At 42.1% G+C, this 14,998-nt stretch overlaps 1 protein-coding gene across 15 annotated transcripts in view; it reads left to right on the top strand.

The window, feature by feature from the left end:
- The window catches only part of PDE1C (phosphodiesterase 1C), a 327,224-nt gene that overhangs the window by 40,774 nt on the left and 271,452 nt on the right, over positions 1-14,998 (top strand). For 10 of the 15 annotated variants that reach the window (XM_051798718.1, XM_051798715.1, XM_051798724.1 and 7 more), the window contains exons 2-3: positions 12,197-12,247; positions 13,589-13,700. The exons of 1 other annotated variant lie outside the window; for it this stretch is intronic. In XM_051798718.1, the coding sequence (XP_051654678.1) occupies positions 12,203-12,247; positions 13,589-13,700 (157 nt within the window). In that variant the 5' untranslated portion in view covers positions 12,197-12,202. Of the gene's footprint in view, positions 1-12,196; positions 12,248-13,588; positions 13,701-14,998 lie in introns of those variants that run through there. 4 more of the 15 variants (XM_051798713.1, XM_051798712.1, XM_051798714.1 and 1 more) reach the window with 2 other exon arrangements.

The following is a 14,998-nucleotide window of genomic DNA, read 5'->3' as shown; positions in this document are numbered from 1 at the left end:
ATTGCAAATTAGTGGGACAAAAATTCAGAAGCAGTAGTGCTAAAGGTGGGTGTGAATTTTGTGGTAGAAAAGATGCTCCTTTTCTAGGTGATGGAAAATAAATTATGCTTTCTCTGACTCCCACACGACCCCTTTGTTTTCAGCAGCCTTCCCACCTCTGCTAGCTTATTCTTAGGTGCAAGTGAAAGCAGAATTTTCTCTTTATTCTTCCCACACCTAAGAGGCATTTCTACTATCACTGAACTAAATTCATGAGTAAGGTTGATGTTTAAATTTGTCTGCAGCGCCACAGTAGAATTCATGTGGCCCTGCCTATCTTCAGTAAATGTCAACTTTTTGTTGTGGTTTTCACTGAAGTGAAATCTATTGAATTGAGAAGACCTGTGGGAGAAAATAAACTGATGACAAAAGTTTTCAATGATGGGCTTGGGAACAATAGATGTGCATGTTTACTTGTGTAGAATGGAGATCTTTTCAGTCTAGTGGGTTTGATTGAAGTTAAAAACTTCACTTTTTATTGTGTTGTGAAAAAAAGATGAACACCATCTTCTGGTTTACGTCCCACAGTATTACCTGCTGGTCCAAAATATCTAAGGCTTTCAGATCTGTTCCACGCCTCTGCTAACACTGTGCCAGTCTTGATCTGGTCAAATGAAAGCCACTACTGTGAACAATGATATTGACTTCTCCTTTTCCTCACTCCACTTTTCCTGTTACTCAAGCATACTTTCTAGAGGCTGCACATAAGGGAGAGAAATTTACTAAAGTCCTTTTTTACTCCAAAATGTATTTGAAAATTCTGTTGGCAGTCACTTGCTGTAAAGTTATCTCCTCAAGTAAGTGCAGAAATATTTAAGATTTTGTAGAAATTCTTTTGAGGCTTAGGAAGGTACAATCTTTTTCTTATGCCCAGTTTAACAAAAGTCTCTGTAGCCTTGGTCTCATCTTTACTGCAACATTTGAGGACTGCTGTTTCTCCCTTGCTGTTGAATTTGCAAGGCACAACATAGAACCATGGTCTGGCCATGGTGAATATGTTTTTGGATAGACTCAGAGCAGTATGGTGAGTTTATGTTATTTCAAGGATTTGTTATAAGGATTGTAGCATTTTTGACCCAATGCTGTAAGCCTTTTACAGCCATATTTTTTTTTGCGCAATCAACCAGTCTAAGAGTCTGTAAGGACAGGATTAGTGCACCATAATACAAAAGTAGTCTTCCTTGCGCTTTTCTTCCTACTACAATAAAATGTGCACTAGAATGAAAATGGTAATAAATACAATGTGAATATTTGCTAACTGCAGGTATTTTTACAGTGCTGATCCCACTAATATCAAGGCAGATGGTGTGATAGTCATCTCTATCCTGTGAGTCTATGCTATGTTTAGTTTATTGATGTTATATGATTATTCATTATTAGAAAGGGAAAAGGTGGGATTGTTCAGCTTGGAAAAGAGAAGGTTTTGGGATGACTTAATTACACCTTCCAGTACCTTAAGGGAGCCTAGAAGAAGATGGAGCAAGACTATGTACAACAGCATGTAGTGACAGAACAAAGGATGATACTTTTAAACTGAAAGAAAGTAGGTTTAGATTAGATATTAGGAAAAAATTCTTTACTGCAAGTGTGATAAGGCATTGAAACTTGCAGGTTGCCCAGAGAAGCTGTTCAAGACCAGGCTGGATGGAGTTCTGAGCAACCTGGTGTAGTGCAAGGTGTCCCTGTCCACAGCAGGGGGCTGGAAATAGGTGATCTTTTAGGTCCCTTCCAAACTATTTTCTATGATTCTATGGATGTAGAAATGACAGGAGAGACTGGGAGTTTAAGTTTGTAAATAGTGATATCATCTGACCATTGATCCAGTTCCAGTGGAAACTCTTTGGGAACAGGGCTAAGCACTCGGTGAGGGGTCAAAGTAAGGTGGGAGAAGGAACTGCTTTATCCAGATCTTTTTGCTAGTTGACTTAAGTAAAAGTGGATGAAAACTCTCTTCTAAAGAAACACTTTTGAATCTTCCTCCAGACTTTGAGGAGTTTTGCCTATTTATATATATTGATGTAAGTCTTTACAGCATTTTTCCTGGAAAAGTATATTAAACTGTTTCTTACTGATGTGTATTAATTTAATTTTTACATAAAGAAGTTCTATTTTTTCTGAATATTCATTTTACATGAATATTTTAATACAACTGTATGTACATGCTAGTATAATTTAACTATGATTGCTCGAATATCAGAGCAGGTTATTTTATCAAAGAAATTGGTGCTGATTTGCAGTTGGTAACACTTATGCAAGTTCACTTCATGAAGCATAAGAACATGGGTAAAACGGGTGTTTTAAAAGCTGGGATAGGATTCAATCTGAGCCTTACATGCCAGGTTAGATTTCATAAATCAGACAATCGAGTGAACAAGTTCCTTGTGAACTGGCATCCTTTGGGCATTGATCCAAATGTTCAAGGTCTGAAAATGACCGACCTTTCCACCACACCAGTGTTAGCTCCTCTCACTTGTTTTTCAAAGCCAGTGCAATTTCCATGGTGGTCTGTTGGCACCATCCATTCATTCTTATGGCTCTGGTTACATTTTGCTTTTCTCCAAGCTGCAGTTGCCAAAATCAGCCCCCTTGTACTCCAGGAAATGGGTTTGTGCCCAGACAGATCAAGCCTCTTGTCCTCCTTGCTGTAGGGTCTCAGGGATGTTAGCTCTGGTGCAGAGAGGGGTCTCCTATTAGGGGTGGTCTGTTGGGTTGATTTCTGCCATGGTCTGAGAGGAGTAACTGCATGAGATTGGTCCTTGAGAGCCGAGTGGCAGAGAATGCATGAGGGATGTCCAGCAGCTGTGCCCAGTGCATGACCACTAAGGGCAGGGACAGCATGCTGGGCAGCCCCCCCAAAGGCTCTGAAGGATGCTGGTGGGTGGGGCTGCTGCAGGCAGGGCTGCATATGGGGAGACATATCACCCCCATATCTCAGTGCCGCTACCTTGCAACGCAGCAGTCACTGGTCTGCCTGAGGCAGGACAAAAGGGAGTATCCTCCCATGTCCTTCTGTCAAAGTTGGCCCTGGGGCCAGGCTGTAGACATCTGAAAGGAAGTCCTTGAGGAGCTGGTGGAATTACTTGGAGAGGGCTGAGGGAGAAGTACTGGAGATGAGAAGAAACACCAACCCCTGAAGGTGTCCAAAGCTTTTTCAGTTGGGGAACAGTAGCCAGACCAAGGGAATGCCTTCTGGAGGAACACTGTGGAGCTCTCCATCCTCATCTCCTGTGGAACCAGGTGCAGCAGTCATAAGAAATGGGATGCAGAGATATTGCCAAGGGTCCCAGTGCTTTGGAACACTCTGTCAGGCAAGGGGAAGGGTTCTTGCCCTGAAGGACGATCAGGCCAGGAGCATTTAGCCACTCTCAGAAGTCTGAGGGAATAGTTAACCGCCAGTGCTGGGATCAGAAAGGAATTTTCCCTCTGGCAGATTGGCTCTGGTCCTTGGGAAGTTTTGCCTTCCTCTGCAGCATCAGCAGGACCACTGCTCAGGGCTCCTCCAGTCCCTTTTGTCTAGGTTGCTGCCTGCTGCTCAGGTACCATGAAGATGGCCTGTTGTACCCTTTAGCTGTGGGGAGGAAGGCTTTTTTTCCTCCCACAGTGGGCTAGCAAGTGTCTCTGGGGGGTTTTCTTGCCTTTTTCTGCAGCACTGAGCATGGCCCTTTGCCAGGGCTCCTTTGGGTCATTTTGGCCAGGTACCAACTACTCATGCTTCATGGAAGGGGTTCTCATACCCCTGCACTCACAATTTGGAGTGATGTCTACATCATGTCTACATACATAAGACTACATCATAATTAGTGATTATATACAAGGGCTATATCTGACAGACAGGCCAGTATTTAAAAAACAGATGAGCTGCTGAACTGAGCCAGACTAAGGCATGTGAAGTTCAGTCATCTGTCTCAGGTGGTGGCCAGAAGCACATGCCCTGTTCTGCCCATGGCCCGGACCTGCTCAGACTTCATCAGAGAAGCCAGGACTATCTGCGGAGGAACTTTTGAGGGAAGATGCCGCCCCTTCCCTCCTCCATTCCCATGTTGGCACCAGCTTGTACCCAGTGATGAAGGGGAGGGAATCCCAGCCAGAGCCAGCTGTCGACAGTGTGAGTCCATAGGAAGAACCCCCTTTTTCCCCCTTTTCCTCCTTCCCCTTCTCAGTGGGGAGGGATAATCTCCCCCCCAGCGACCGCCAGAGCCCAACAGCGCCCCCTGCTGGCCACAAGGGAGCAGCTGCAGGCTCTGCTCCTCCAGTGATCCAACAGCACCCCCTGCTGACCGTGGTTGGAATTGCACCAAAAGGCAAAAAGTACTGAACTGTTTTTGTTGGGAACCTTGGGTGCAGGATTGTTGTTTGGGTTTTTTTGTGTTCTTTTGTTGTTCTGCCTATACACATATATCCTTTAATAAAGGGCTGTTATCTTTTCTTTCTTCATATTTCCTCAATTGGCGTCTCTCAATTTCAGATTTACAATTGCTTAGAGGGAGGAGCTTGGTCTTCCTCATAACTCATTCCCCCTAGGAAACATTTCAGTCTCATTAAACTGAGACAGTTTACTTAACATCTCAACTATGCAGGAATATACCTGTGTCTTTGTACAGGGGAGATACAACTAAAAAAGAGTAAAGGGTGCAGTGTGAGAAAGAGATAAACATGCTTAATGTTTCCACTCAAATCCTGCAAGTAGGGGAACATGATGAGCAATGGAGGAGTGGTTGAAGAAGCTCACAGAGGATTACTGGTGGTCAAGGGTATGCCAGTCAGAAGAATGTCTTTCTATCATAATCTGGTAACACTTTGTAGTAGGTTGACCCTGGCCAGATACCAGGTACCTGCTAAAGCTGCTCTCTCACTCTCCCTCTGCAACTGGACAGAGGAGAGAGAAAAAAAACAGCTAAGGATTCATGAGTAGAGATAAGAGCTGGGAGTGGTCACTTACTGATTACCTGCACAGGCAAAACAGACTCAGAGTGGGGATAGTACTTACATTTATTACTAACAGGATAAGAGCCAAAGAGTGAGAAATAAAACAGTCTTAAAACCTTCCCCCCACCCCTCCTTCCTTCCATGTTCTCCCTCCTCCCCCCAGCAGTGCAGGGGGACAAGGAATGGGGATTGCATTCAGTTGTTGTTTCTGCTGCTACTCAGGGAGAGGAGTCCTTCCCCTGCTCCCGTGGGGTCCCTCCCATGGGAGACAGTCCTTATGGACCTCTCCAGGGTGAGTCCATCCCTCAGGCAGCAGTTCTTCCCAAACTGCTGTCCCATGGATCACTCCTCCATGGGGTGCAGTCCTTCATGACTGAGCTGTACCGACATGGGTACCCCACAGGTGCCACAAGTCCTATCTGGGAAAAACCTGCTCCAGTGTGGGCTTCCCTCTCCATGGGCTGCAGGTCTCCAGCAGGACCCCGCTCCATCCTGGGCCTCCCAGAGGGTCACAGGCTCCTTCATGCATCCCACTGCTCCAGCTGCCACACTTGCCAAGTTGGCTAATGTGACACCACAAGAGGGGCAGAAGGAAGACCCGGGAAACTACAGGCTTGTCAACCTGATCTTGGTGCCTGGCAAGGTTATGGAACAGGTCATCCTAAGTGTGATCACACAGAACCTACAGGATGGACAAGGGATCAGACCCAGCCAACACAGGTTTAGGAGGGGCAGGTCCTGTCTGACCAATCTGATCTCCTTTTATGACCAGGTGACCCCCCTGGTGGATGAGGGGAAGACTGTGGATATAGTCTATCTGGACTTTGACACCGTCTCCCACAGCATACTCCTGGAAAAACTGACAGCCCACGGCTTGGGGTGTACTCTCTGTTGGGTTAAGAACTGACTGGAGGGCCAGGCCCAGGGAGTGGTGGTGAACAGCGCTGCATCCAGTTGGAGGCTGGTCACTAGTGGTGTCCCCCAGGGATCAGTGTTGGGCCCAGTCCTGTTTAGTACCTTTACTGATGATCTGGACGAGGAGATTGAGTCCACCATCAGCAAATTGCAGATGACACCAAGCTGGGGGGGAGTGTCAATCTGCTGGAAGGTAGAAGGGCTCTGCAGAGGGACCTGGACAGGCTGGATAAATGAGCTGAATCCAGTGGTATGATGTTTGACAAGACCAAGTGCCGCGTCCTGCACTTTGGCCACAACAATGCCCTTCAGCACTACAGGCTGGGGATAGAGTTGCTGGAGAGGGACCAGGTGGAGAGGGACCTGGGGGTTCTAAACAGGATGCTGAACATGAGCCAGCAGTGTGCCCAGGTGGCCAAGAAGGCCAATGGCATCCTGGCCTGTGTCAGGAATAGTGTGGCCAGCAGGCCCAGGGAAGTGATTCTGCTCCTGTACTCAGCACTAGTTAGGGTGCACTTTGAGTACTGTGTCCAGTTCTGGGCCCCTCAGTTTAGGAAGGACACTGAAGTGCTGGAAAGTGTCCAAAGAAGGGCAACAAGGCTGGTGAAGGAACTGGGAGCACAGGCCCTATGAGGAGAGGCTGAGGGAACTGGGGCTGTTTAGCCTGGAGAAGAGGAGGCTCATGGGAGACCTTATTGCTCTCTACAAGTACCTGAAAGGAGGTTGGAGCGAGGTGGGGGTTGGTCTGTTCTCCCAGGTAAACAGCAGTAGGACAAGAGGGCACAGTCTTAAGCTGTGTCAGGGGAGGTTTAGGTTAGGCATTAGAAAGAAATTCTTTACAGAGAAAGTGATCAGGCATTGGAATGGGCTGCCCAGGGAGGTGGTGGATTCACCGTCTGTAGAGGTTTTTAAGACGAGACTGGATGTGGCACTTAGTGCCATGGTCTAGTTGACAGGGTGGTGTAGGGTCATGGGTAGGACTTGATGATCTCGGAAGTCTTTTCCAACCTGGTTGATTCTGTGATTCAACTAGGAGGACCCTTTTCTCCCCGGAAAAAGAGTCCCTTTTCCCCACTCCTGGCAATGACGTGAGGTGGTATAGAATAATCTCCGTCTCCTAGCCCTGCCCCTTCCCAGCTACTGGAAAAAATTAACCCTGTCCTGGTCAGAACCAAGACAACTATAAATGTAGAAAATCAACCTGACACTTCAAGGTTAAGAAAAAAAGAAAAAAAGTCATATACCCAAAGCCAAAAGAACTTCTCCTCTTCTCTTACTGTGGAGAAGTTCTATATATTTTGAGTTATTCTTCTGTCATCCAATTCTCAACTTTTCTGGTAGCCATTCTCAGGCTCTTAGCAAACAATTATGGATCCATCACATGCTGCTGGTGACTTGTGTGCCAAGAGGCATAAGTACATGTGTATGGCAAGGGAGGCAAAGAGCTTGTGCTGTTCATACTGTGAAGACTGACATGGTAGAGGTTGGAAATGAGAGCAGACTAGAGCTTGTGTGACCAGAACCATTTGTTCTGTAAACTTGAAAGAACCGGAGGACATTCTGTCTACAGAATATATGGAGTGAAAGATCATGTAGGTGAGGACTTAATAACAATAATGTCTGCTGTGATCTGAGAGTCTATGAATTGTATGAGGGATGTCTCACAGCCATCTACTAATATATGACCAGGCAAGAATAAGTCCCCTTAAATGTTTGTATATGGTACCTGTGAGAAAATGAATCGACACTGAAGAGGTTCAATAAAACTGGGAAGGGGATATGAAGATACCTACTCTTTGAGACAAAACTGGATGGCCATGGTATTTTAGTCCACAAAAAATGTGAAATGGGAAAATTCAGTCTTTCCATGCCCAAATTAGAGGAGGATTAAGCATCAGAAAAAAACTCTTTCAGTTTAAAGAGGTTGCTGGTGCAAGGATACATCAATATGAATTGACACAAATTAAATGATAGGTCATAACTGACACTGCAATCAGGTTCAGGCAAAGTGTCATTATATAAGATGAATGAGCATGAAAAGCAAGCTACTTTTAAGACTGAGTTTGGTAAGTTTATAAAACAGCTAATGTCATAGTCTTTAAGAGAAAGGCCGCTGGAGTTTCCAGACGTGATCTTATTTTGATTTGCCTATAAAACGTAAACAGACACAATTGTCTCAGCAGTCACAGTACTGTCTTTTTATTCTTCTGATTTTTAAAGGAAAAGATTATCAGGAGATGATATGTTAGGGCAATCCAAAAATTTTGTTTTTTCGCAGGAATGCTGTTCAAAATACGTGGAATTGAAGGGGAAAAGAAAAATCTCAGAGAAGAGTTTAGATATATCTGAATATTCAGATTGTATATTCAGTGTATATTTTTCTATGTATCTGAGTTCTGACCTTATCTAATGTACTTTTCCTAACACTAACAAATTTATTAACAGCATGAAATGTATAGTTAAGCTCATCTGCCCATTGGTTGATTAAAAAACAAGAAGTCACCTTGAAAAAATGTCTTTACTGGTGGGTAAAAAATACCTAACATTCTTTTTACAGCCTCTCAGCTACTTAGTGGCAAAACACAGATATTGTGTCTGTCAGTGTTGATGAGTCAATACTATGAAGTGGTATATTTTTCTTTGCATTGTATTGGGAGTTTGGCAAAGGATCTTTGAAAACTACGTTGACTGAGGTGGCATAGTGCTGAAATGGATATTGTCTGTAAAAAAAGGTGGCAAACTGTAGTAAATAGTTTTATAGGGCATGCATTAAAAAATGAAGCCTGCCTATAAAGTGGGCATGCAGTGAACTTGCATACAAGTGATCCATGTTAATAAAAAAACTGATATATTTTTATAATTGCAGTTTGAGGCTTTTGAGCTTTCCAGGCAGTTATGATACAACATAAAGCTTTTGAAATGGCTAGGCCTGGTATTTTGTTGTCTACCTGGACAAGATAGCACAGGCAGCATTGTGAATATTTTCCTGTAATGGGTTGATTAGAGGATGATGTCTCCTGCCTGTCATGGTTGTCTTTTTGAAGGACCAGAAGTTTCTTACAAAATACCTGCACTTTGCTATACCCTTCCAAGATTTATTTGCTTCTAGGTTAGAGTGGAAAATAACTTGAAATGTGTATAGTTTTATATTTAAAAAAAAATAAAATGGTGGGGTAGAAATTGAAGAATTCTTAGAAGAATGAAGTAAATATCTGCAGTTTTCATGCTGATAATCTCATCAGATGAAAATCAGCCTAGACTTCAGCTTACAAGGGTAGAGCATGGCTGGAGAATAAGCATATCTAAAGGGACAGTGGTACAGGAAATCTTTGGAAATACTAGATAATATTTTTGATATGCATTGTGACTTACTCTCTCAGAAATTCATCTTCTTTCTCCAGCTTTATTAATTCATACCTGCTTTCATCCAAAAGCTTATTACTATTAATAAACTTGAATAAACACAGGGTTGAGAAGATTTCAGGCCATCTGGAGAAAAAGTCTTATTTACATGTCTGTTATTTGTGTCTCCAAAGACTCCTGTAAGACAAGTGTAGGGTAAGTATGCAGAATTTCCATAGTAAAAACTGCATCAAGTAAAATCTTCTAAGATTTTTGCACAGAGCAAATGCAGAAATCCTCTTTGCTTCTGAAACCTTTCCCTTATTTATGCACACACCTCATTGGTCCTGGACAGTTCCTAGGCCCTGTGCTTTCTGTCCTGCTCATTGCTTTGCTATACTACCTGCACTTTGCTTTGCATGGCTGTATTCCAGATGAAAGAGCTTTACTCTGTATATGACACCATCTGATGTCATTGGAAAGCACTGCCAACTGAAAACAAACTTATGCAGCCTGGATGAGAAAATTTTTTTTTTTTGTTTTGGTTTTTTGGTGTTTTGGTTTTGGTTTTGGTTTTTTTTTGGTTTTTTTGTTTTTTTTTTTTATTTTATTTTAGAGGGTTAATGACACCTGTTGTATTGGACGCTGTGAATTTGGGAGATGAGCTGCCCAAACACAGATGCTGGGTGGAGTTCTGTTGTTGCAAGATGGCATAAAGTTGAGACCTATGGCAAATATGGGCGCTGAAGAAATGAGGCTGAACACACCATGATTCCGTTTTCAGGATTCTCCACAGAGCTCTCTCTGCATTCCACTTTTATTAAGGTTCTTTTGGTAAACAGCACCTGGTGTTGTCATTCAGTTAACTAGAATTCCCAGGATTTTTTGCAAACTCAATGTTTTGATTCACACACTCCTTCTCAGCTCCAAGGCCACAACAATCCCTTTTGATTCTAATTAACTGAATGCAGGTGCTGCTAGCTTAACTTGTTTCCACAGAGACCCATGCACCTGAAGCCCTGGTGACCAGAGAGTGCCATCTGCCACCAAAGTGGATGAACTACTCTAAAGCAAATAATAGCACAGTTAAAAGGCCTTTAGCAGATCCTTTCCTCAGTAATCTAATAGTTCACTTGATGCTCCAATTTAGACATCAGTGCATATTATGAATTTGACCAGTCTCTGCTGTGGTAGAGATACATAGGAGCCCAGAAGACACCAGTCTGGCAGGCAATCTCTTAGCCTACCTCCTGCAAGCTGTTGTCTCTTGAGTTAAAGACAAAGCCCGGCTGCTTGACCTGTTCATATTGGCTATAGCAGTATTTTCAGGCATGGTTCTTGATGTCACTGAATACAACTGTTTTGATACCAGCCCCATGAAGGATGCTGCTGCCTCTCTGTGTGGTACGGTACACGCAGGTACCCCCAAAAATGCCAAGGCAGTGGAAAGAATCCAAAGGTTTATTCTGAAGTCGAGAACACTAAAAACTCACAAAGAAATCCTGCACCAATTGTAAAAGCACTGGGCCTCAGCAAAACACATCTCTCGAAGACCCCTTATCTTCTCCTCCAGACCCTCTCTGCTGTGCCTGCCTGTAACATCTGTTTATCTCTCTGCATTCCAGGGAAAGAGAGAGCCTGCAGCTTTCTCTGGGATGCAAAATGAGAAGGGAAATAAAAACATCCGACTATTTTTGAGAAAAATACTCTTAGACAGGAAAGACTTCCTAAGTGAAAACAAGTCCTAACTCTTTGTTACAAATTCTTCCAAAAGGACATGTAGTCTTACACTCTCCTTCACCATGCCATCACCTGAGGCAGAGCCAGTTTTGTCTCTGAAACTATGAACCACTCTGGACCTGCATAACTGTTCAGCCACTCCAATGTCTGCACACAATGTCCCAGGAGAGCTTATGTGGTTGGGGTTTGTGCTACAGTTTCTGTGACAGTCTTAAGCCAAGGAAGGGCATCTTGCAGGACTTAAAAGATGTCAGGGCCTTTGCTCCAGCCAACCTGGCGAGTTCCTCAGGCTGATACAGAGGCACTTGGTGTTGTAAAGGCTGCTGGTTAATGGGGGCAAAATGAGACAGTGATTTATTAAAAGACCTTATGTTCACTAGGGTGAGTGCTAGAGCCATCTTAATCAGAAAGTAGAGATTGAAGAGGAAGTAAGAAAGCTTCAGTGACACTGGATATAGGCCTTAAATAAAGCCAAACTTAAACTGACAACCTTAAGCCTTGACAGAAGAATTAAATTTCGTCAAAGTATTTTCTGACTTCAAAAGGTCCATTGTAGTTTAGTTGACATTTTCTTGCTAGGAACCTGTGACTCTCAGTTCCTGTCATAGTTTGCATCCTTTTCTGAGATTTCTTAGCTTGGCTTGTCTTGTATATAGAAAACAGCATTTTAAAAGAAAGCAAAGAATTGGCGAGGTTTCTGTGTGAACTTATCAATGCTCTTCCTTGTGATTATTCTAGCTCTAGGAAAAAAAAAAGTCCTGAGTAGATGGTAATTCCTCTCCTAGAAAACTTTCCTCTTTTTCAGCTGTAGTTAATATTGTGAGAACCCCACAGAATTGTTTATGCTCTTGACTAACTGTGTACCGTCTGGGTCACAGAAATGTTGACCTATGCCAGTATAAATCTAAGGCAGGAAAAAAAAGCGGGATTTGTACAGTTTTTATCCTAGGTGATATCTACATTCAGTTCCAAATGTCAGAGGATTCCTTTGCACAGATCCTTTAATTTCATTCAATTTGCTACTAAATCATCCTCTGGGCTTCCAAAATTACTGGGACTTTTCATTTATATAGATGGATTAATCTTACTTTTTTCTTACTGTACTTACTAATGCAACTGGTGTTACTGTGAACAGTCTTCTCTCCTATAGATGCATAAAAATTCATATTATCATTAATCTTAATATAACATTTAAATTTAATGCTTTTTATTTCTCTGTATTTTCTCCTTTCAGTTGCAAATGAGACAGGTGTCAAACATCCACAACCACTTTCACTATTTGCCTGTAAGTAGTTTTTTCATTTTTAACTGGTGGATTTCTAGATCTACTGCAGAAATAAACACATTTAATAATTCTTATAATCTCATATTATGTCTGCTGTATTATTAAATTTCATGTACTGTACTAAACTGAAGGACTATAGTATTTAAATGGAAAAATCACTTACAGAAATTCAGTCTTATTGAATAGTTGATGCAGATTTAAATGAATGGAAGGCTTTGTGGCCTTACCATTATTTCAAGCATAAAAAGTTTTATGTGTCACAAAGCCAGTTGAAGTTCACTACAGTGGTTAAAAAGAGATTTGTGTCAAATCGTAGAAATAGGATATGAAAAATGTTATTAAACCTTCAACACTCTTTGCTTCACACAAGAAGATTAGGAACTAAAGATATGGCTTGGGATTTGGAATAACTGACCTAAGTTTGAACAAAAACATGCGATGTATCTAGTAACGTAGCACCAACTGACCATGACTGTGACCATATGAATTATTAGAAACACATGATAAATATGTAGAAATGAGGATAAAGATAGGACATCCCATTTATAATACAAGTTTCATGGTGATTTATGATCATTTAGAAGGGCAAAAATCCCCTCCTCACGATTAAAAGGATGGGGGCATTTGCCATCATCATAGGCAGTGCAGATCAAATCAGCAAAATAATTTACCTCTATGGTGCAGTATTTCACACAGTTACAGGATGGCATTCTGAGCATGCCATACCTCACATAGGTAGGTAGCTAAGGTGTATAATATAGAAGGAACTTCTGTGGCCATGAAATCTGTTGAATGTTACAAAGTGATGGTGCAGATTGAACACAACTCAGAGACAACTGTACTGGCATTACTTATTCCTGATTTAGGATTTTCCTTCATATTGTAGACAGGAAAACTTAAAAAGTTTTCTATTAATCAGTCCTGACTGATTCAGCACTGAAAGTATACTAGGTATACAGTTGGAAGATTCTGCCCAAGTACTGCTTATTCCTGGATATTGGGTTACAAGGCCAGGTTCCAGCCAGGACAAGGTTAATTTTTTGTAGTAGTCAGGAGGGGGCATGGCTAGGACCCCAACTTATTCTATACTACCTCAAGTCATTGCCAGGGGTGAGGGAAAGGCAGTCTCTTTCCAGAAGGAAGGAATCTCTTCAGGTTGCAGTCAGGTTCTGAGCTCTGCAGTGAGCATTTTTGCATGTGAATCACTCTCTTTTTTACGCTTTTGTTATTAATATCGTTGCTTTTACTGTTTGTTTTCTTGTTTCATTGCTGCTTCCATTGAATTGTCCTTGTCTCAACCTATCATCTTTGTCTTTTGTGCCTCCAATTCTCCTCTCCAAGGAGATCCAAGGGGGGAGCAAGCAGCAGTGTGATTTCGGTGGGAGCGTGGAATTGGAGAATACCATTCCCAAACCACAACACAAAGACTTCATGCTACAATATTGCCTGACAAGTAGGTCAAGTGCAATATCATGACATCTGAAACTGAGCTGGCATTTTAGTCCTGATTCTGACAAGAAGAACTTGACTGTTGGTGAATGTATATAGGGTGAAGGTCTGAGACTCAGGAAAAACTAGATTCTGTTCCTGCTTTAATCTTGGCTCTCAACAAGGCAGTCAAGCCTTAATTGTAGAATTAGAGTTGCTTAACATTACATTAAAAAGAATAGAGGAGCAGATGACTATCAGCTGAATGAAAGCAGAAGACATCTCCTTATAAGACCTCATTGTATGACTAAGTGCTGTACCAGATTGTGGAAAGGTGAAATCAAGGCTTCAGGCTATTTGACAGTAACAGAAATGTAATGCAGAGAAGTACGCTTAGGAAAGCCTGCCTGGGAAATAGTCACAGAGGCATAATATAGGAACAAAGGGAGATAATTCAAAGTCTAAACTGGACCTTCACTGTTAGGAATTAAATTTAGTGATCTGAGAGTCAGGTTGAGGATTTAATGACCTACCTGGCTTCTCATAGGGTATCGTGACTGTGGGAATGAGAAGGAAAATTAGAAGGGGAGTTGTGTTATAGAAAGAAGGGAAATGTCTAGGCATGTGCTGTGCTAACAGAAGTTAAATGGATGATATAGAAATTTATGCTGAGAGTACTATAACCTACTATACCATATAATGCTTCATTAACCAAACAGTGAAATGCAGATCAGAAATTCAAAAACATCCTAACTCAATGGCAGAAAAATCTGCAGTTTTTGAGGACAAGAATTCAAGAATAGCTCAAGTCATAAAGGATTATTGTCGTTATCCTTGTATTTGAGTCAGAAACCAGAGTCTGGATATCTTTTTCTATTATGCTTTTCACACTCACTCAAATGATAAATCCAACTGCAATTAGGACCTTCATCATCACAAAAAAAGAGCAGGATTTACATTGCTCTGAGTCAGCTGCTTGTTTGAAGTAAACAATGAAGACTTCAGAAATTTCAGTGGGATCAAATCAGATCAATGTTTAACAAGCCATACCCATTTAGACTGACCTTGTTTACCTGATCTAGCTTTCTGTGCACACAATCACACAGGATAACATACCAAAATACAAATGAGCCTTCTCCATCTGATTATTATCCAGAGCTCTCTGGAGTATGTAACCGTTTCACCCTTTTACTAAGGGCAAAGAAGAGGGAAAGGTTGCTGGTGTTGTTAAGTGAGGCAGTGGGAATGGTAGGTTTGAGGTTATCGGTGCTCCAGATAGACTTGCAATATAACAATATTTTCTGTAATGACTGTGGTGTGGAC

The sequence above is a fragment of the Manacus candei genome, unplaced genomic scaffold (genome assembly GCF_025592945.1).
Source record: "Manacus candei isolate 608988 ecotype Guabito, Panama unplaced genomic scaffold, ASM2559294v1 h1tg000049l, whole genome shotgun sequence".
NCBI classification, from domain to species: Eukaryota; Metazoa; Chordata; class Aves; order Passeriformes; family Pipridae; genus Manacus; species Manacus candei.
This window is presented reverse-complemented; position numbering and strand designations above follow the sequence as displayed.